We start from the raw sequence: 23,894 nt of genomic DNA, 5'->3' as shown, positions 1-23,894 counted from the left end.
TTACAATTCTTTTATTTAGCCCTTATTAATAGAAGTTAACAAAACAAATCATTGTGATTGATAGCTAACAAACACTTTGATCTCTGAAATTCAAGGTGTGCTAGATTACTATGTTTAAAGTTTACCGTGCTTTTCTTTTATCCAGGGCTCAGATAATATCTGGTTCCTACTTCCAACACTATAATTTCTTTTGGCTTAAGAATTCCACAGTTAGAAACTGTTTGAGGCTGGGAGGAGTCTTTGGAAAAATATTGCGGTGTGTTTGCTCTTTCCATTCTTCCTCTGTGTTGGCTAATGCACACTTGGACAGTGGGGTTAGAATGACCTATTTGTAGGGCTGCTGAGACAAATGTGCTTGGTAATAGTGAGGGGGAAAAATCCCAGCAGAAGTGGAGTGACCAATGAAAAAGAATTGAGTAAAAAATCTTTGAGTTATGCTTAAGGTTAGAGTACAAAACCAAGGCATCTCTGTCTAGGAAGCAAAACCATTTCCTTTGTTTCCTGAATTGCATATGGTAGGGCTTATGTGGAAGGAAAGCTGTTGCCAATGATGACCAAATGGTGGCATTTTCATTCCTTTATGTCTGACCTTAAGGACTTGGCTCTTTAATAAATATACTTATTACTTTATTTAATCATTGCAATCTTCTTTAAAAACATAAGACTAAATCACTACTGCTCTATAAGCCCAAACAGATGCAGGAAATCACAGAAGCTTTTCTGAACACTTTTAAAGACATAAAAGTTCAGGAAGCCTGAATCAGCACCAAAACCACAAAATTCTTAGACTGACTCATATTTAATAAGACTTAGATGAAGCCTTTAGCCTTTATTTTCATCTTTCATTATATTAAATACTGAACCTGACCCATGTTTGCCCACTTGCCATCCCACTTGGATGCCCTCTGGTTCTCTATAGTTGCTGGCAGAGTGATGAGATTTTTTTGGATGTGTTTCAGACAGATAGTACTGTAAATTTTATTGCTATTAAGCACATTCCTAATTGTTCTACTTGAAGCTACTATATTCTTGATACCTACAATGATACCTACTAGAGTTGTTAATAAGGAAGCTGCATTTTAAGAATAGCAATGCTACATATTTATGGTGGTTGAGAAATTTCTGTGAGATAATTTGACGTGTATTATTTCTCATCACTCAAAACACAGAAGATAAAAACTTGAATGTCAAATTGTATCATATATCAGCATCACTTGCTATGCTATTTAAAAAAATAATTTATTAAAAGAAAAGTTAAAGATTGCATTTTTTATGTAAGATTTAAAGTGAGATTTTGCAAAATACACTCTAAAGTTATTTAGCACAGTTAGATAGGAGAGGAGAATGTGAAATATTACTGTCTCCTTTGTGTCTTAGGAAATTTGCAAAACCAATTAGTTCTGGACTTCTACAAGGCACTAACATTCTTGTATTCCCCTCTTTTTTTCCTTATGTGTTGGTTGTTTCTGGCATGGATTGTTCCATTGAGGCATATCAGGAGCTTTCAAAAGAAGAAAGATGCACATCCAGCAGAAGTTAGTAAAAATATACTCTAGCAGTTCTATGATTGTAATCAAACTGGCACCACAAAACAATCCAAGCTGGCCACCTACATCAGCTACAACAGAAGGAAATAAACATATGTCATCCAAAGCATCTGGTTTAGTCTAGCAAGCAAACAAATCCCTGCCAGGCTTAAGTGTTAAATAAATTCAACACACATAATCCATCTCTTTAAGAAAACATAACTAATATTCTTAAGAAAGTTTACTGAAGAAGAGTAATGTGGTTTTGAAAATTCTAAATAAAGCAAGTACAACACAAGTCATCCTACTGTGAAACAGATAGTTAAAATATTTACCACTTCTATGCCTTTTTAGCTGTTCCCTTGCTTCTCATCCCCATGTTTTCCCTCTGCTCTCCAAATCCCCAAAACATCATTATTCTTATAGTCTTCCCTGTGATGGAGCAATAAACTAGTGCCAGATTTAATTCTTACTCTCAGCTGCTGACCATACAACAGTTTCTTCAATTGAATGAGAGGAAACAGTATAAAAAATGACCATGAGACAGACATGATTATTACTATTATAAAAATTATGGCTTCTTGTTCAGAAGGCCACATAATTTCTGATTTAGAAGGAGAGAGAGCTAAAGAAAAAGGGTGGGGTTTTTTTTTTTGTCTGGTGTTTTCAAAATTATTATTTTAAGATTAATTATTAATAAAAAATAAATAAATATTAGACATTCACTTACCAAGTAACTCAGAGATAGTCAAGGCCTTCTGCTGCTGTGTTATTTTGTAGCTCAGATCATGATATTTAATCTCAATACGCACAAGGTTTTGCCTAATGACAAATACATAGATTTTACTTGAGACAATCAGGAGTGCTGTTCATTTTTACCAACATCTGTCAGCATGGTCTGAGTTCAGGGAGAGGGATGGTGTCCTTTAATGAAACATTAGATGAGTTTTATCAAAATCAGTTACATGAGTGAAGGAAAAACCCAAAGTCTTATTAACAACAGCAGTTTAGCAGAGGTAGATCTTCGTTCTATGTTGAAAAAGTAGCTCTAGATCTTAACTGTGGGACAGACTCATACTTTTTAAGGGTCACTGAGAGAAACTGAAGTGGAAATGTCAAGCACAGTGTAGCCTAACACTCTTGATTATGTGCAACTGCATATTTAATTGCACTTATTTCAATTGGCATGTTTGTGCAGAGCACTGCTTGTCCTGAACTTGGATGTTCAGTTCCACTCTCTGTTAGTAGCCTCACTTACCTAATTATATTCTTGCCTGCTGCAAAATTGGAGGAGTAGGTAAATCTCATTTGGAGCAAGGCCTGTGTAATGATTGAGTAAAGAGCTCTTTATGATATCTTGTCTACAGAAACGCTCTGCCTATATCCTAAATTGAATATTTAAAAAAATGGGTTTGGAAGAAAACAGACACAAAAACTGATTGCACACATAGTGTTAATGGCACAATGTCCAAGTAGAGTATTTGGACTAGCCCTGTTTCGCATCATTTTTTAGTGAATGGACAGTGTCACTGAGGGCTCCTTCAGCAAGTTTGTTGATGACACCAAGCTGTGTGTGATGCTAGAGGGAAGGGATGCCATCCAGAGGGACCTGGACAGACTTGAGAGGTGAGCCTGTGTGAACCTCATGTAGTTCATCAGTGCCAGGTGCTAATTACTGTACCTGGGTCAAGAGAAGCACAAATTCAAGTACAGGCTGAACAGAGAATAGAATGACAGAAGCCCTAAGTGGAGGGTGTTCACTGAGGAAAGTTCAACAACGTACCAGAATGTGCACCTGCAGCCCACAGAGTCAGCCTAGACAACATTGAAGGAAGAATGACCAGAAGGTTGAGGGAAGGTCCACAAGAGTGGAGTGTTTTGTCCAGCTCTGGGGCTCCCATCATAAAAAGGGTGTAGAGAGAGTCCAGAGGAGGCCATGAAGATGATCAGGGGGCTGGGGCACCTCACCTATTGGGACAGGCTGAGAGACTTGTGGCTGTTCAGCCTGGAGAGGAGAAGCCTCTGGAGAGAAATTATAGTAGCCTTCCAGTACCTAAAGCAGGCTTACGAAAATCCTAGAAAGGGACTTTTTACAAGGACATGTGGGGATAGGACAAGGTGGAATGGCTTTAAACTAAAAAAGGGTAGAGTTAGATTAGATATTGGGAAGAAAGTCTTTACTGTGAGGGTGCTAAGGTGCTGGAACAGCTTGCCCAGGGAAGCATTCAAGGCCAGGTTGGATGGGGCTTTGAGCAACCTGATGTAGAGGGTGGTATTCCTGCCCACAGGGGTTGGAACCTGATGATGATTAAAGATCCCTTCCAACCCAAAACCTTCTGTAATTCTTCAGAAGTGTTAACAGCTACAAGTTTTAGGTTTGACAGTGACAATGAGCTCATTAACAGTATTAAATATTCATGAAAATAAATTATTTTCTATACAAAATCATCACTTCAATTTCTTTGGGAGTTAATTCTAAAACTCAGGTAGCACTAATGTATAAAAATAATCTTATTCTCCTAGATTCTGTTAGTAAGGCTCCTGCCCTTGTAATGGATTTGCTAGCAGAACTATCTAATAAATATTTAACTTTTTTCTCCTTACACCTTCAGAAATAATTACATCTCTATGTTTTATAGTTTGAAATGTGTACTCATTAATGTGTTGGCAGGATTCCTATTGGTTGAGACTTGGTAACAGGGGAATTTCCTCTATGTTCCCTTGCTTAATTGAATAATTACAGATTTGCACATGATGTTTACAGACAATAAAATAATTAACAAAGATAAATCAAGGGATTAATATCGTTTGCCTATAACAACAGGTTGAATTTTCATAATGTTCATTGGGAACAGACTTTTTAATATGGTCTGTAGACACAGGACAAGAGGTAATGGCTGTAACCTAAGGCAGGGGAGATTCAGATTAGGTATAAGGAAGGTATTTTTTTACAACAAGGATGGTGAAACACAGGAACAGGTTGCCCTGAGAGGTGGTGAATGACCTATGCCTAGAAACATTCAAGGTCAGGTTGGACTGGGCTCTGAGCAACCTGATGTAGGTGAAGATGTCCCTGCTCCTTGCAGGGGAGTTAGACTAGTTGACCATTAAAGGTCCCACCCAACCCAACTATTTTATGATTTGTATTGTTTCTATGCATGTATAAATGTATGCAAACATTTGCAGACTAACTGCTTTGAAAGTGAGAAAACTAAAGTCACTGAGAAAATGAAACTCATTGATACTTAATGAATCAAATTTTCTTCAGCTGTTTATAAATATATTTTGATGTTGTATATACTATGAGTTCATGTAGCACTTGCTTTAATACTTATTTGTACTGCTGACATCTCTGGCTATGAGAAAGAGGCAATTCAGTGTATGGAACTGTATTAAATTTTCTTTGACAACTAGATCATATCTTTCTAGCAAAAAAAATCTGGAAATAATTTAAATTTTTTTTTGCATATCACGCTTGTGTTGGCAAAGAAGTCTGGCACCAATTGTTTATATCATAACAGTAAGGCACATGTGCTCTATTAAAGCATAAGGACACATGGGATCTCTGAATTTAAAAGTATGCAGATTAGGTCAGTGCAGTCTGCTTACTGACCAGCACAGCTCTATGCATAACATAAGTCCTATCACCTTTTCATGCATGGAAGTTGTAGTCAGTAGTGTTCAGATGTTTTCACACTAGAAGTTTGTGTTTGTTACCTTCTGTTCTGTGTTTCTTTCTGTTGAGTGGAGAGCTACCTCCTTTTTCTGTGTAGTGCTTTCAATCACAGGCAAACATCCTATTTCACTCTTCTGCTACCTTGTGAGAATTAATGTGGTACCAAAGATTTTCTAAATAACTTTTATAATATAAATGGTGTTAGGGAATTCCACTATCAATATAATACTAAATATAATACTAAATCTGTGGCATTGCTACTACAATAAAACCCAGGTCTTCAATACTTACAAAGCTTCCTTAGGGAATAGGCTGAAAGGAGAAAACCTTTATACAGCATCTATTTGTGTTTTTTCATTGCCTTAATTTGTGGAAATGTGAAGATTTGTCTTCTGTATTGAATCAATTGTGTATAGATTTCATAACCCTGCTTTTATTCACCCCTAATTGAAACAGTGATCAAAAACTTCGTTATAAGAGATTAGCAACAGAGAAGGTAATTGAGAATATTATGTTGCAATTGCATTATCTATTCTTTGTTATCCAGTCTTAGTTGTATCTAAGTATATTATATACTTATATATATGTATATATATCTATGTGTATAATACATACCTACATCAATATAGATATGAATTTGTATAAATCTTAACCAGTGCTGTCCAAGAGATTGTGTTATCTCACATACAATGGTAATAATACCACACATAAAATACAGTTGTAAGGTCATATTTTCATCATATGCTCTGCTAGCATGGTTAAAAGGAATTGATAATTTATTTGTTAGACAAGGTGTTAAGCAAGATTACCTGATGTATTCTGGGCTTTTCTTCAATTTTGTAGAAAAATATTTTACGGCTTTTTCTCCTCCAAAGTTTGAATAGGTGACAGTGGTGGGATAATCTGTTTCTTCACATGGGGCAGGGCAAGTGGAATTGTGAGTTCCTACTGTGCACAATCCTTTTACCTCTATATCATCTGGAAATTTCAGAAGAAATAATTTATATAATATTTCTAAAACAACACACAGTTTAAAAACTTAAAAATAAACTTACTAAATTACTATTAATTGTCTTTGATAAATGTGCAGATTAATTATTCCAAGAAAAGTGGATACTTCTCAGTTTTGAAGGCTCAAATAAGCATTTGCAACTGTCATTTGGGAAACTGGTGCACAAAAACAAGGGTTGAGATATTTTTCTCACTTTTTCCCAAGAAATACAGCACCTCTAAATGTTTCTGCCTTCATTGGTGCTTTATGTGCTTATTATTTTTCACCCACAGTTAAACAAAAAGACAACAAAAGACTTGCCATGTTTTTTGCTAGCTTTCTAATTAAATACTTAGGTATTCATCCTTGGTCTTGATGCCTTAGTTGCCTGCCCTGCTCATTTCAGTGCACAGAAACAGCTTCCAGAGCAATTCCAGTTGTAATTTGTTACCATCTGATAACTCTAAAAACCTTGGTAAGCTAAATTCACTTTACCTTAACCCCTGCCTGCCATTTGGTAATTGGGCTCAAGACAGCCTTCTTAGCTGTCTTACCTTCTTAGGGAAAGCTTTGTCCCTTCAAATACAGAAGAGAAGTCATAAAATTCTGCAGGTCTGGCTGCTCATGAAAGTGAGGAGCCATTCATCTAACAAGGAATTACAGAAAGAATTGCAGAAAATAATCATTACAGAAATCTGGGAAAGCTAGAGAAAAACAATGTGGATGAAGAATTGTAATGCATAAATGTTTCCTAGATCATAAACCATCACTGTAATCTACTTGTGATGCTCTATTTGTGCTGTTTGTGGGGTAGCAGAGGTTGTGTCTGTTTGCTTTACTTGTGGGCTTCCCACTTTTTCAAAGCACAGAGGAGGAGATATCTCGGCCTGTTAGCTGATGATTTGAAATACTCTCTAGGGATGCTGGGTTTGTGGATTTTATTCTGGAGAAGCAGTCTTTAGAACTCCGAAAATAATGCTCTTAGAAGGTCCTGCAGGTACTAGATAGATAAGTGTGCTGCTACTTGAGATTTTGTCATCAGATGTCTTACCTCTCCTACACTGTCAGAGGAGAGTCAGCCCCTCAAATGAGATGCTGGGGACCATATATCTACAAATGTTCTGGCATCCAGCTCTGAATCCGGTTCATCCTTTAGGGGAGTTTGGGGTCGTTTTTGCTTTGTGGTTTCTTTGCAATTCAGTCACTGAAAATTTTTTAAGTAAAATAATATACATCTCTGTCATGACAGACTTTAAAAGATCAAGGTAATATAAGAATGTGAACTTAGTGAAATCCATTTCAAAATAGCTACAGGGAAAAAAAAGTAATTGTTCACAGTACTAGATCTGGCCCTAATGTTGCACACACCTTATCAAAACAGTCTCCCCACCAACTTCTGAGTCTACTAATCACTCAAAGAGAGTCACACAATAGAAACCAAAGCAATTAAAAAAAGAAAGTTTTCTGAAGTAAATGAAAAGTTACTTCTCAGATTACCATTGTATTTTCCAGTCTGTTGTAGTGACTTACAAATTTCATATCCACTGTGTGCACATTTTTTGTTCATAGAAAAGAATTTTTGCATTTGGAGTGCTTTCAAAATTTATAATTTACTTTAAAAAAGAGAAAACCTAGAAGTCCAGTGATTTATGTTTTTACCAGTTAACAAACCTGTTATTACTGTGCTGTTCCCTCTTCTTGCACAAAGAATACAGCATTGGATCTAGAGGGATACCATGAAGATGTGAAAATGCTAGCCAGAGTCTTGGTAGTTGAAATCACATTAATTGGATGTTCTTTCATTTTAAACCATTTCTGGTTGTTAAAATGAATTCTATGAGTTTATATATACGTATACATATATATATAGCACGCTTCGTCTGGTCTCTGCTTTCAGAATTTTAAATGAACTTGGATGTACTCCATTTCACATTACTTTCAGTATTTTGATTTGATAGATGTTGTCTACTATTTGGAATTGGCTTAGAAAACATGAATATGAAGTTATTACTTACAGACTGCTGGATAAACACATTTGTAAAACTTCAGCAAGTCACATTCTGTTCCATTTCCTAAAAATAAATAAAAATATTTAGGAGCTTCATTTAACTGTCTGACCCTTAGCTCTATTTGTACTAAAAAGAAATGTAATGTCGAAGCCTGCTCACCACTTCATGTTAATAATTACACAACTAAGAAATCAATTCAGTTGGCCACATTGCAGCTGCCAACACCAGGAGGGGTACAGAGTTAAGACACAAGAGAGCAAGCCTGGAGGCTGCTGTTGGAGCAGACACCTTCATTATGTGTACCAGCCTGAACTGCCTTTAAGCTTGTGGTTCACTATTTATGTTAGCTTGTTAATTTCTGCTTTTCCTAGTGGAAATGAAAAAAAACGAAAACCAAAGTAAGGTAGATTTGATATGTGATTACATCCCATGTGTTTCTGAAGAAAATTTGAACTGCATGCAGGAGTTTTTTTGAGACCTAGAGGGTAAGATAGAATGCTGAGCTAGAGCAAAATTTTCAAATTCCAGATGACCTCAGTTTCACTCCATTTTTAATTTTTTTTTTGTTCACATGGAGACGTTGTGTAGCAGTTTAGCACACAGTTCCAGAAGGCATTGCTCTTCTTTATATAACTGTCCTTGTATAAAGTTGCATAAAGCTGTCACCCCAGGCATGGGAGATCCAGACTTAATTGCCTTGGCACCCCCCATTCCATGACAGTTTGCAGAAGAGTGTCAACCTCCTTTTCCTGTTTTTCAAACAGGCTAGAGATTGCACATTAATGGGCCTACTTCAGTAAGAGCATTCATATTGCTTGAACATATTTTAAAAATACAATGAGTAAGAAAGTGCAGGCTTTCTTGTGGCCTTTCCTGTGATCTAGTGGCTTTCTTGCCCACCAGTTGTGAAAAAAGAGGTCCAAGAGCAGAGATTTGGGTTCCAGCTCTTGCTTTAGGTGACAGTACTGTCCTTACATTTAATGCTGAAAAGGTGTGAGAGCTCAGTGTTACTGCTTTTTTGGATTGATTTAGAAGCCTGGACACTTTAGGGAGTATTATTAAGAAGCCTGGATACTTTAGGGGAGTATTACAGCATGTATGCATCTGGTGCTCCACATTTAAAGCTGATTAAAAGACTCCATAGAGCCTTTTGGCTTTTGCTGCTGCCAGGCTCTTTCCTTGGCTCATGCAGGGGTCTTCATACTCTGTCTTCAAGCAAGCTCTTCTGCTGTGGTTGCTGAATTCCTGCCTGTAAAGTAAATTGCCTGGATTCCATGTGAAAATATCTACCTTCTTATGGATTTAGTTCCAGCTCCTTAGGAAGTCAGGTTGAAGACTACAGACCTGTCTCACACTCCTGAGGCATGATTGTTTGTTTCTATTTTTTGGACTGTATGCTAAGAATAGACAATGACCCAGATGCCAGGTCTAGGCTTGACTATCTTGCTTGTTTCCTTGGAATTTTAATTAATCTCAGCTGGAGATTTCCCTCAAATATGTGCTGTACCTCCTTGGCTATTCAATAACATGTGAGGTCTTCCAGGGAGAAGGATGATGATCTGTGTGTAGTATGATGACACTCCTGAGAAATACCTGGAAGAATGAATGGTAAGCAACCACACCAGTCCTGTATGTACCGGGCTTTGCATTCCAGCAAACATCCATTAGTACTATAAATCTTGTGGTACTGAAGCTTTATATCAGGCTTGCACTCTCCCCATGGGTATTCTTGGATAATCGACTGTAGGGAATAATAACAAAAGATATAATTTTGGGGGGTCTGTTTTAAACATAGGTATTGCTTTTTTACATCTTGAAGTGCTGCAGGAAACCTGTTGAAGACATAAGCTATAACATTGTAATTTAATTAGAGGCAATTACAGTTCATGCTCATGGGATTAAAAATTCATCTCCACCTCTTACAGCAAAAGTAGGGCCTGATCAAACAGCTTAGTGTGAAATGGTACTCTGAATAGCTTGGATTCTGGTAGGAATGTGAGGCCCCCCCTTAATGGTAGCAGAATGGGAAGCAGATAGGGAATTCTGTGGTCTTTTAACATTATCTGTCAATGAGGCTGTAAAGTTTCAGGAAAGAAAGGCTGACTTTGATAGAGACAAATTAGGAAAACCAGTGATATCCTTCCCCAAACAGCAGTAATTTCATTTGTGCCTGCAGGAAATGTTATTTTTTTTGGAGTCACTAAAGCATGTAGATATTTTGCATTCCAAAATGTCTAATTCATTGTCAGTGCTTCAGAAGAGAATTAGAGACAGTAAAAAACACTCCTTCCAGCTCATGGCAAAGTCCTTACCTTCAGCTGGCGGATCGCGACCTGTGCGTGCGTCCCCACTGGTGTCAGTAAACCTAAACCATCAAAACGTGGAAGTTCTTGGGGTGAATGGATAACAAAAGTTATTCCAGCATCAGTATAACCAAGAGTAGGTTCATCAGTGAATTTGTCCTGATACAAAAAAGAATTGTTCAAAGTAGTTTTGGGTTTGTTTACCATCTGAACCTTTAGCTATATTAATTGTGGTACTATGCTGTTTAGTAACACTTTTGGCAATTTTCAGGAAGGTATAGAAGCAAACTGACTTGAATTTCCTTTGTTCATTACCTCTGAGGGTTTCCTTCCAGTTGCTGTAAATTTTTAATATTTTTATTCCTTTTGGAATCCCCCAGTTTTAAATACAAGAAGTCACAGATGAGCATTTACTCGTAACTTGGAGATTTGTTCCTTTTACTTGCAACTATCCATCACATTTCAGCAAACTTTCCATTATTCTATTCAGAACCTTTCACTCCTGTCTCATAATTCCTAGAGAACAAAAGCCAATGTCTGTCATTTATGGTGTGTTACTGTTCTTCCCTGTTCTCACAGGGTGATATTCGCTGTTTATTTGCTTTTTGTTCATAAAAAACAATTTAATATCAGAAGTAATTTACAGTGCAAAGACCTGATCTTGGCTGACATTGAGCTGCTGCAGCTGCTGTAACTAAAATTTGGTGCTATTTAGAAACTGGTACCAGGTGACCTTCCCTACTGGGCCTTTTATTAAAATGACCTGCTTGTATAAAATTAAATTGCTCTTCTGATAACATCTTTCAGTTGTGGGTGAACAGTGGATGCATATGCTCACTCACAACCTTCTCCCCCTTAGCTAGGAACAGAGTAAATAATAGTTCTGTCTTTTTAAATATCTATTTAGTTCTTTCCTTTAAAATACCCTTTTGCTTGGAAATAGTCTTGATTTTGAACTTTGGGCATGAAATTCTGGAGGTCTGTGTAACCCAAATCAAACAAAAATCCCAAATCAAACAAAAAAAACCCCCACTATTAATTTAAAAGTTAGAATGTGATTCATTGCTTATAATCCTTAGGATAGCTGTACCTGCTGTACATCAAAAAGCAAATGTAAGCCTCTTCCAGACAAAGTCACTCTTCTTGCTGAAAGATCATTATGATTAAAAGTAAAGCAGTTTCCATATTCAGTGAAAACCTGTTCAAAATCCTTCAATAAAGAAAAATAGGGAAGAGTGAAATTAAAGAAATACTTGCAGTTTCTTTAGTTAATTACAATGCAAGAGAGGGACTATTGGGGTTGTTTGGTTATTTTATTTTATTTTTTTCCTCCAAAGTGCTCAATATTGCTATCAGAAAAATAGTATTGATTAAATATTCAGAAGCCGTTCAGTCCTTTCTATAGAAAACAAAGTTTAAAGGAGAAATTTTGCATTGTTTATTAATATTTAAGAATTGCTCAGAAAAATTTAATGAGATCCTGTGTATTTCTATACCTGTAACATTACATAGAAATTATACATTAAAAATAACTTTTTTTTTTCATTTGCTGCTTAGTGAAGACTTAGTTTCAAAACTAAATGTCATGTTACATATGAAAGTACAGTATTTGCATTTTTTCCTGAAAACACCTTGTACTTTAATATGACTGCATCTCATTGCTTTAGTTTTAATTCTTAGTATTAGTGTCTTCCAGTAAAGAGAAGTCTCTAGTGCCTAATTTTAGAAACTACAGCATATCTAAAGGTTAGATTAAACAGAAAGGATATAGACCTGACTTCTTTGTTCACATTTTCTGTGTAAGTTGGGAAATCCTTTACAGAAGAATTGTCATAAAAATTGAATGATCATATTTTTGGCTGTTGCCCCAAATTCCCAAAAATGGGCTGTTTTCATGTCAATATTTTGAATTCCTGTGGACTCTGCATGTAGTTACCCTGGCTGTCTATATCCTTGACCTCAAGAACAAAACTACAGAATCATGTCATGCAAAAAACTTTGTTCAAACTGTCCTTCATTACAGGCTACTGGTGGAAAAGGTTGTTAGATACAGCCTGGAGGTATGACAGCTTTCAAAAACTGCTGTCTGTGCAGAATTGATTTAGGCAAAGAGCAATTTAAACTGAAATCCCATATTACAGCTCCAAGAGTCCAGTAGGCTGCCTCTGTAGTCAGTGGGAGAATTGAGACCCTTAGGGTAATTTAGAGCAGGACTTCTGTTCTCCATTGTCTGACTATAAAGGAACATAGGGGAGCAGCTGGCAAAGCTAAATGTCTTGAATATAAGAACATATCCCCTTCCTCTCCATGCTACTGTTTTCATAAAATAAGTATATTTACCTGTGGGTAACATGGCTTTCCGAAAAAATCACATTCTAGCAATGTGCTGCTGTTCAGATAAAACCCATTTTTCCTTGTAAAGTCTTTGATACTGAAGTTTTGGTTCCCAAGAAGGAAATCATTTAACTCCTGGGAATGTTTGTTTTCCATTGCAAATTTCTGGAAAATTGCAGATACAATGTTCCAAATTAAAAAAATTACTTTCAGGTTACTCACTGCATGAGCTTGAAACCTGTCAATGAGAAGAAGAAAGAATTGCTTGGGATTCTGTAGTTATAGGACTGATGTCAAGGCTGTTCATGACAAAACTGTGACACAATTTGCTGTCTGCTCACAAACTGTAAGTGATTCTTGCCCACCAGGTTGCAGTTTGATCTCTACAACATGAATAAACAATGTAGTCTCTATCTCTAGTAATGTGTCTTCCATATCTAGAAATAGAAAAAAGACCTCTTCCCATGGTGTGTTGGGTTGATGTGGCCAGAAATGTGTATTCTATCACCATCTGTTGAAAGCCAGGTGGGGCAGGGATTCCTTATCTTCGTGGCACATACCATCTACTAGTGGGCCATCTTTAAGACAAGGTGAGGCAGTCATCTTTATTTTTTCGACAACCCATCCTCCCTCCAGAAAGATATAATCTGCTAATGGGCCATTAATTCCATTGTATGACTGATAAAATTACATCATCCCACTGGGAGATGCTCCAGCCACGGGGAGGAGCCAAGCCTTTCCTACCAAGATAAAAACTGAGATTTGATACAACAAGTTATCTGTTTTTTCACTGGATTCCAGAGGAGAAGCCGGACCTTTCTACATCATCCCTGTACTTCTGGAGGAAGCTTCTACAGGAGCACTGCTTCAGCTGAACCACATCTTCCACTGCCGGAGGACTGTAGCCACCATTTAATGGGACTGCTACCAACACCCTGACTGACAGGGTGTCAGGTTGTATTCTGACTCTATCAGGGTTGGGATTCTTGGGGGGTTTTTTTGTAATATTGTATTTCTATTTTCCCTGTAAAGAACTGCTATTTCTAATTCCCATATCTTTGCCTGAGAGCCCCTTAATTTCAAATTTATGATAATTTGGAGGAAGGGGGTTTGCATCCTCCATTTCAAAGAGAAGCTTCTGCCTTTATTGGCAGATACCTGTCCTTAATACCTTGACACATGGCTATTCTGGTCAGTCATATAGGAAACATTTCTATTTATTAAATATTAGAAACCAGCCCCCCTGAGCAGATTAACCACGTAAGCCAACAACCAGATTTGTAGAACAAATGACAAGGTGAACAATTGCATTTACATGTGGGAAACTAGCTGAGAGGAGCTACCCATTTCAAGCAAAGCTGTTTTCCTTAATTTGGAAAACTGAATTCTAAGCACATCTGCAGTAGTCTCATGTAACTGCTTTATTAAGGTAGTACACCTCAGTCTACTTTCCCATGAGCTGGTGGCATGGTGGTTTAAATCAAGGATGATCTTTACTCTTTGAATCCACTTGAAAAGTCTCAAAAACATGATGATACTTTGGTGGTGCTTTCTTTATATACTGCATTTAAGTTCTTTATTGAAGTAAATTAAGGCTTTACAGAAGTTAGAAGTTTGAAGAGAGAATAAGTACAAACAAAACTATAATGCCATGTTATTTAGGATTGACATTTTATCTTATTTTTAAAAATTTATTACTGTAACATATTTGTGTAATAGTTCTTAATGCCCCAATTTAAGGAAGATTAGTAGGAACAGTTCTTCACAACTGAATTTGAATCAAAAAATAAAGATGAAGGGAGTGCTGTGTCTCTTTGTCTTGCAAATGAAAAAAACACAGCTAATAAAAACAGGAGGGGAGGATAAGCACAGCATGACTGGCAGATGGATATGGCAGCTAACTGTTATTTGTCTGGAAAAATGCCAAACTCAGTAGCTGACTCCTTACAGAGTGCTGCTGCTATAGTTACAAGAAGCGAGGCACGTTTATAACAGCCAGCCCTGCAGCTTCTGTCTGCAGTGCATGTTTTGTGATATAACCTAGGGTAGCTTTATGCAGGTAATGGGAAGGTGGCATAGGGAGGCAGAATGACTCCACATCTTTGAGACTTGGACTTCTGGCTGATTCTGCCAGCAAAAGGTAGAAAATAAGAAAAATTATGATTTTTTGAGGAAAAAAATGTGGATAAACTTTCTGTGTTTTAAAAACTTTTCCTAAATTGTGTATTTGCTCTAAAAATCAGGCCACAATTTAATTAAATTATTTTTGAACTGGCTGCACTGAATGTTGGTCACTGTCTTCAAATCTGTAGTGAAGTTCTTGCTTAGACACACGATTTCCAGACGACCCAAATGATTTCCTCCTGCAAAAATCCCAGACATGAGCTGGAGTTCTAAAGGCTGAGCACCTCTGAAGAAAGAGTATCTGTTTTACCTAAGATTTTTACCTTTGCGTGAGGTTTCTACTTAAAATCATTTGCTAATCTTGTCTTTTATTTTTGACTTGAATGTAGCTGATGGCTGTCCCTGAATAGCAACATTCATACCTAGAACATTATGACCAGAGGAATTTTTCTATTCCAACTTCTGTTGTGAAACTTAAAAATCATGTCATCTGAAGAAAGGGGAAGATTATAAAAGCAACCACTTTTGTTGATTATCCTATTTTCATTTTTATATAAGTACCATGTGGTGGTGTGGAATACATGCCCCTCATAGTCATATTTTCCTTGGTTTATGTGATTTGTCCAAACAAGTTGTGGAACCTGACTGCTTTCAGATAAAGATGTGTTGTGTCTCGAGCAAACAACAAACATAATTTTTACCTGTTCAAGTTGCAAAAGGTCACAGCAGGGAATTTGACGTTTTCCACATACTGAACCACCACTGTAGTTGTGGTTGGCCAGCTGAAGTAGTAGATGAAGCGACTGCAGATCTGCCAAATAGCAGTGGCAAGGCAGCCTGTGACAATCAGCAGCCACAGCACCCTGCGAGCCTTGCTCTGTGTGTGGACAATGTTATGCACGCCATGAAATGAGGTGGATGAGGCAAACTCCTCATGATACTTCCTTCTGTCTTCCAAATCTGGCAGCAGTTTCTTTATTAAACACAATCGTATCTTTTCCAGTATTCCTGAATATGGAACAAAGTTAATTTTTCTTTTTAAATTAGCATTTAATCATAACTTAGAAAAAGAATCCACATAATTCTGATAATGAAAAGCAGATGTGAATTTTCCCTTTAGTTGTAAATTCTTTCTTTAAGTAGTAAACTTGCTTCTGAGGATGGAGGAGTTGTGTGCTGAGTGATGAGCTCAGTGCTGTCCTGAGTACAGAGTATATCTTGCAGTACTTCAAGCCCACAAATCTTTAAGCACTTTAATTTAAAAGAGTAGTTCCACATCTGGGGAAAAGCTTGGACTTTGACATACCTCCCGGGTCTAAAACCATAGGTTGCTGTGAGCTTACATGTAAAGTTAAACATCTCATTTTTAGAGTAACAACTCAAAATAGGACTGGTCCTTCACATGTCCTCTGTCAAATAAGGTTAAAAATTAATGCTATGAAATGGAATTTCACTCTTTCACTATTAAAATTTTCAGGATAAGGCCTGAAAGGTAGCAGGTTTAAAATAATATCTGATTTCATTTTCTTATGTTCATACTTGTCTGATTCCATAACTTTGAAATGGGATGGGTTTAGTTTTCATTTGCACCATATATATGCACTATATTTGTGCATCAGTTTCCTATAAACTGATATTAAAATAAACCAAACCAAACAGTGTTTAAATCTGAGTTTCAGGGCTGTAGCAATAATGAATGTATAAATATCTAGAACTGCTGTAACTTTCTTATGCTTAATACTGAATAATCTTTTGGACATGGATTTAAACACCATTTTTTCTCCCAAAATATCCTAAACTTCATGAGACCTTTTTTGTACCTTGTCATAATTGGATAATTCTTTTTGCAAAATGCTTCTTTAACAGTTTGCTATCCACTACTTTATTTTGGCATTAAGTAAGTCCATTAGAACTGCAAATCAAAGGAAGTTTGTGAGACAGTTATTAATATCTGAAAATACATTGTTTAGATCAGTGTTTAACAGCACTTAAATGCTTCCCTTCTTCTGTTTTTAACCAAAAACTAGGCTTAATAGTTTGCATGTGTGGTAGGAAGAGAATACAGCCTTTTTAAGACTGACTAACTTGAGGCTATTACAGTTGGGTGAAGGAGCAAAGGGATGTAAGAGTCATTTGCCAGAGCCACATCAGCCACATCGTGACCACATCAGTACTCTGGAGCATTTCTTTGGTCCACATTCTCTGGACTGTGATAATGAAATCCCAGCTGGTGCTGGATTTCAAAATGTTTCTGAAGGGAAAGAATTTACTTTTTGCTGCTCTTTTAAGGTCTGTGTAAGAACTTTTATCAATATTATATAATTTACTATGACCTCATTTTATCATCAGTTTTCCGCTACAAAACTGTGTAAAAATTTCTCTCCTAGCTCTAGTGACTATTGGAGCCCATTGCAAATCTGTTCAGCCATGTGTGGTTTTGTACATCGTGCTGGAATGGAGAAGATTTCTGGTTTTGCAGTAGGCTTCTCTCTCACTAGCATGTGGCCAGTGGGACAAGTTCTTTGTGTGTTCTCTGAAAAAGAGCAGAGGGAGAAGTACCTTCCTAGCATGTCTGCACCTACTGCCTGTAGACTCCAGCAGAAGATCATAGGCAAGTCAGATCCTCTTCTCCAAGGATAGTGCTGTGAGTATTTATTTCTCCTATATGCACTGTGCTAAGTATGAGAATAATAGCATATCCCTGGACATTGAAGTCCAGGGCCAGTTACCTTGATCAGCAGAAGTGTAACTTTGACTCTAAGCAAACACGAAACTAAGCTATATTTCAGCTCTTATGCATAGCTAGTACAGTAAATAGTAGTAAGTAGAAATTATATTTCACCAGAGAAAAACATTAAAAGTTTTGTCTTTAATGTGTAGGATTATCTAATAATAGGATGCAGTTCTTTTCATTAGCACTACTTTGTGACTGCCTTAAAGAATCCTTATGCTACTTCCAGATTTCTTTAGAAAATGCTATTTTAGCAATTGCCTAGTTAATACACAGAGGGCCAATAGCTAAAAACTTCAATTTCTTAAGTAAACATACAAATTTTTCTTAAGTGAACATACAACATTTTTTGAGCTCTCCCTTCTTCACTGTGTCTCGAAAAGGTACATTGTTGCTATTTCTGGACTAGATGACAAACAGCACAGCTCTTGGTAAAGCACTCTGAGATCTGCCTCCTCACGTACCTTTGGCATCCGACTCGGTAAATCTCCTGAGCTGGTCCATAAGCTGAGCTTATTTCAGTAAGGAAGGGATGGATAACAAGCTGCCTTACCACCGTGATCACTGCTAGGTAATGGCTTTTATAGAACACTAAATGGGAGGTGATTCTCAGTGACACACGGGACTGGGTAATTTACCTGCCGGGGTTGCTACGTTTTGCTTTTTATTAACACAGTGTACATTGTGAAGGAGAAGATAATTTTGATTACAGGATCAAATGTACATATTTATATACATTTCAATTACTCATTATGTTAATGTGTATTGCACTTTTGTAAATTTCTTTCGTATATTTTTGTTTTGTCTTAGACCCATTACCTTTGCTAAAATACTGTGCTGTCCAGAACTGAATAGCTTCTCTTGAAGAAAAAATGAGCCTCTACCTGGTCTGGAGGGCAATGTCTCTCACTATGTTCCCACCAGGAACAGAATGCAGTTCATCCACACTTTGACCAGATGTCTTCATAACCAGCTCCAGATTTCATGTTCCTGTGGACGTTTCAGCAAAAATGAGCTGTTACTCCTAAGAACTAACCCTGTATGCAAGGATTAATTATATGCAGGGTCAATCATTCCAACAAGGCCCTATTCAAAAGTCCAGAGACTGTTTTGGTTTTTTTTTTTGTAAATGTGCAGAATTAGCTTGTTTGAAATTTATTTCAAGAAAAGAACATCTAGTAAAAGTTTTAATAAAAGAACAAAAATACTAGAAGATTCAAACCTGGGATGTACTTGATTAATGCTTTAGGAAAAAAATAAGGAAAAAAAACCCCTCACATTCTCTTTCTGGTCTCTTTCTTTCTTTCTTTTTCTTTCCCTCTGTTAGTAATGTCCTGTTGGTCACCTACAGAATTCTTGGGTTACCATGTGTATCAGCTTGGCTCATTGGTGCCTCACTGCCTGGTTGGTTGCTATTTTCTGGCTGTGTTGTTAATGCTGCAAGCAACAAGGTAGAGCACTGAACTCCATTGAATTATTCTTGGCTGACAAGATTCTGCACTCTATTTCTTGGAATTCTAAGCTCCATTTGTCACTGTTGCCTCACTGGTGGGACTCTGCCAGGACAAGCTTTGCGCAGCTCTTGTGTCAACTCAAGCAGTTTTTAGACCTGTTTGTAACTTGAGTGCAACTGATGCTCTGCTGAGCAGCTTCAGAGTGCTGCAGATCCACTGACTCCTATTAATGCAAACCACTGTAATTCACAGAGCTCAGACAACACCTCTTGCCTGAGTTGCTTGAGTTCATAAAACAAATTATGTCAATCTTTTATACTGTTATGTACATAGAATGAAGAACTATAAACTGTAGTTACTTGGCTCTATATACAGCAAACTTTTCAACGTTTTTTTTTTTTTTTTCAATTGTGTTGCTGCCTTGCAAAGAGTTGTTATGCTTATACAATGCTTTAGATGAACAAGGCTTATGTTGTCCCCTTGTGTTTTTACATAAGAAATTGATTTGGAAAAATTTCTTTCTTTTATGGTTGTTTTATATTAATTCTTAAGCTAACACTAAGGGATGGAGACCAACCATCTTATGTTTTTTCATCCTTCCCAAATGGCTTGGACAAACAGGTCCCAGGTTGTAAATTGCTCACAGGCAACTTGCTCTGTCCACTCACTCCTAGCATATGTATCTAGTTATTTAAACCACACATTCCCTAATATTTAACGCTCTAAAGATTAGGAAAACCAGCTATCGACAGAGGTGGTCGCCATTTTTTGCATTCACACATAATGCAAGTTTTGTACTTAAATTATTATTTGAAATTATTATTTGAAGGCAGTCTTAAGTGCTGTTCAGTTTTTATGTTATGGTGCTAAATTAAAAAAAATGCTCCAGCCTGCATAACTACATAGCTATTTCCTTAGACAAATAGATAACATGTTTCTGATAAAGTTAATTCTTTACAGCCTGGTTGCAGCAAAATGTCTCCTGAGAATTCTTATGGGTTGCTGAGATAAAATACATGCATACACAAATATGTATCTGGTGTATATTTAGCTTTCATTGGACAGTATTTTATTTTTTAGAATATGTTAGTGTTTCTTTCCAATGTTACATTGCATGACCCTCTATAAGTGCTTTCTTGACATTAATGCTTCTGATGTTTTGCTTAGCTCTATTAATAGAAGCATCTCAAGTATTATGTACTTTTGAGACAGAAGTAATGCATTTGCTAATGTGGCAGACTACAAATACTTTTATTCAATTCATACAAAAACATTATTAAATAAAGGCAAAACAGAGGAAAAAACAATCATCACCTGGATTGTTATAATGTATTGTCATTGCCATTTCATGGAATGCCAGTACCAATTGTATATGCAGGCATCTGTCTTGCTCTTTCCTTTGAGCATGTACTGAAGGTGGATTCAGCAGTGGGGGGCAGAAGGGGCTGAAGCAGGAGGTGCTTGAGAAGAGTTTGGGGACTCATTGAGTCTCTCTACACTAATAAGGAATCACCTATGACTGGAGAAATTACGAGCTCTTATCATTGTTTTTTTAATGCTTAAAGATACTAGAATTTCCTTATTTTTTGTTTTCTTATGTCTGTGTTATCCTGCCATAATTTAAACTGGTTACTCCTTTTCCCATCCTGTGGTTATTGGAAGTTGCTTATTGCCTTTCCTTTTTAAAGGAAGGCATTTCTCACTTTTCCACCAGCAATCTTCTCTTAGTTATACAGGTCAATCCTTTCTATCTTTCTTAAGAGGCTATATTTTCTACATCAAGCATCTGTTGTTCTTGCCATCCTCTTCCGAACCCTTACCACATTGTCTTCATCTGACTTTGAGAGTGGTGTCCAGGACATAATATAACAGATAAACTTTTTCTGATACTAGATAGAAATGAGGGATTCCATGCCATGTAGAAAGTTCCTATTTAAAAACTCCAGTATAAGATTTGCACTGAAGAATTTCTTATTGGCAAGTTTGGTTATCATAGCTGAAATTCAAAAGTTCTGCTCTTTGCATCACAGAAGCTGCACATGATTAATTTCAGTACATTAAGGTAATTTTGAATTTTAGCTCCTATCTGCCAGGATGCTATTAGACTTTCCAGGTTGTTTTCTTTTGTGAGTTTAAAAAGTGCACAACCTATTCCATCACCCCAGCCATTAATGATAATACTGAATAGGATGAGATGAGCAAATTTTTATCAATGTTTGTCCTAAACCAGCCCTTTGCACTTTCCAGACAGCTGTACTGTGGAGTAAACAGAAGCACGAACTGAGCCATGTGGAGGAATGGGAGTAGATTATGGTTATAGGTTTGTGCTTCACTGGACCTGGCAGGTAACCAGGATTGGGGTGTTCAGGAAGGGAAAACCAGCCTTTACTAAAGAATTGCACTCTGCAAAGTGTGGCTGCAAGACATTAATGGAGAGTAGGTTTGCCGTGGGACAACACTGTGGGATGTGTTCAAGATGTGTTTTTTCTCCTAAGTTTAAAATTCTGGCTGGCATTGATCCATTTAGATTGATGAAAGCAGGGTGTTTGGGTAATAGAAGAACATTTTCTCCATACTTGGGAATAATTATCAGTCAAAAATTATCAGCATTTGAAAGAAATACTGCTGCATTCTACCAAGCCACAAATAGGAGACAGTGGGGGAAAGGTTGTGCTGGGATGTATGAAAAATAAATGCAAGTTAAAAGTATGCTGGGAAGTGATGACACAGTTCTTTGTGTTTAAGAATTTGAACAAATGCTGTATTTAAAAAAAAAAAAAATAATCTTACCAGCACTATCTCATCTCTTTGTTTGTAGTTTGCAAGACCTTGAGCTCTGTTCCTCCCCCAGATACAAATGTCTGATTGGATTATTAATATTGCATCAACTCTAAGCTTGTTTGTTTTAGCCTGGTGTCACTAAATTTCAGTTTTCTTAAAATTAACTGTTAATTTCAAGTGCTAGTTAGATAGCAAGTCCAGTTCAGAAAATCACAGAACATTTCAGTAGAGGACAAATTTTGGTTCAAAGTTTACTTCTGCTCTTCACCTTCCTTTTATGTGTCTTTATTTAGTTATCTCTTGTTATGTTATTGAATTGGCTGGGGAAGTGATTTTTGTTCAGTGCTGGCAGAGTAGCCAGCACAGTGAGGTTCTGGTTTAGGGCACTGGGGGCTTCACCTCTACAATTTGAGTTGCACTTTGTTAACCAAAACAATAGCTGGTGTACTGCATTTCACTATTATAGTTGTGAGTTTAGCAAAATTATTTCATCACTATAATTTAATAAGATTAACAATACAACATCTTTACATAGAAAAAATATTTTCCTTTTGCGTATTTTGTCTCACAAAGGTCACAGCAGAATCTGCACAAATGCAGAACAGGGTGACTGGGACTACAAATATATAGTGCACCTATTTCTCATTAGCCATGAATTAGTACCAAACAAAAATGAAAATTACTTGATTATTTGGCAGGAAGTTTTAAAACTTGTGCAGGGAAATGCTCCTTCATATGATATGTACTTCAGTTCTGCAGCACTTCATTGCTACAGGGTGTAGATTCACAGAATCTACAAAAACGTTATTAAATGCAAGGACACAGGTATCTTAGGAAGTCCTGGGCTATCAAAATTGGAAAGTTACATGAGTATTCTGGGGAAATTATTGCACTGTAAGCTTGGTTTTTAGTTAATTGGGAGAGGTAATTTTTTTGTTTGTTTTGTTTTGTTTTGTTTTCCTGATGGTGTTTTGTTTGCTAATGTTTGTTTCTTTTGTTCATATATCTCTTCCCAAGAAATCTTTTACTTTCTCTTTGAAACTTTTCAGCATGGCATGACCTACTTGGATCTTTGACTCATTGCAGGCATTCTTACAGAGGTAGAAGCCATGTGTGCTGGGTAGCTCCTAGTCTGCAATTGTTGGACAAGTGCTGGGAAGATTTAGCGTCATTTGTTTGCAGTCAGAAGTTCTCTGAGCTCTTTCTTCAAGTTAGCAAACAGGACAAGCAAATTGATTTGTGATGATTTTGTAATCAGAATGAGAGTTTGAGCAGTAGAACGGGTGACACTGTCCAAACCACTTGTGTATGTACTTTTCCTTCTCCATAAGTGATTTCAAGCCAGAAAACTTGAGATATGACTTGGTTGAACAGATCACTTCCAATTCAAACTTTTTTGGATTCATGCCAGAAGATCAGTCTTACTTACCTGTCCTCATCAGACCCTAATGTTTCAGAGAGCCCCATAGTGAGAACATGCAAACTCTTGGCTCTGGCCGTATCCATAGATCATGGCGCAGGCCACCTCTGCCTTACACTGAACCTCCCCCAGCCCGGCTGGAGAGAGGCTCACTTTTTGCCCATATGAATCACTTAATCTCAGTCCAAGTAAGTTCAGTTTGCCTCTGCTCTGCAACCCTATTGCAGCCAGTCCAGCCACCCTACATCCACATGGGGAAGGTGAAGTAAATGGAAAGGGGGTAAGGATGAACTAAGAAGGGTGCTTAACAATTCCCATGCTTGGTCATGAGGGCTATGACAGTTCATTTGAAGGCCACAAATATCAGTTCTGGGAAGATGTCTTGTGAGGTTTGATTCTTTTTTGTTTGTTTTTTTTTTTTTCCTCCTGCTGTCTGGCTGTATGTAACTGTTTGTCTTGTATTCAGCTCAGTCACAAAACAGAACATTCTCACTGCTTGCTGAAGGTTAGAGTCCTGACTTTCATGCATTAAAAGTATTTAACAA

The 23,894-nt window shown here is 37.1% G+C and overlaps 1 protein-coding gene and 1 long non-coding RNA gene across 2 annotated transcripts in view; both read right to left on the bottom strand.

Moving 5' to 3' along the window:
* LOC306801925 overlaps nucleotides 1-23,894 on the bottom strand; it is a 446,558-nt gene that overhangs the window by 232,753 nt on the left and 189,911 nt on the right. The window lies entirely within an intron of this gene.
* ASIC5 (acid sensing ion channel subunit family member 5) lies at nucleotides 1,337-18,198 on the bottom strand (the record flags this gene model as incomplete). Its single annotated transcript, XM_079305450.1, has 10 exons — nucleotides 1,337-1,618; nucleotides 2,257-2,348; nucleotides 6,012-6,180; nucleotides 8,209-8,265; nucleotides 9,796-9,943; nucleotides 10,515-10,664; nucleotides 11,596-11,715; nucleotides 12,846-13,077; nucleotides 15,665-15,971; nucleotides 18,159-18,198. The coding sequence occupies 10 exons, from the start codon at nucleotides 18,196-18,198 to the stop codon at nucleotides 1,419-1,421; spliced, it is 1,515 nt and encodes a 504-aa protein (XP_079161576.1). The 3' UTR covers nucleotides 1,337-1,418.

This window comes from Erithacus rubecula (genome assembly GCF_903797595.1).
Source record: "Erithacus rubecula genome assembly, chromosome: 5".
Taxonomy (NCBI): Eukaryota; Metazoa; Chordata; class Aves; order Passeriformes; family Muscicapidae; genus Erithacus; species Erithacus rubecula.
The sequence above is the reverse complement of the archived record's forward strand: the minus strand, read 5'-3'. Positions and strand labels throughout refer to the sequence as shown.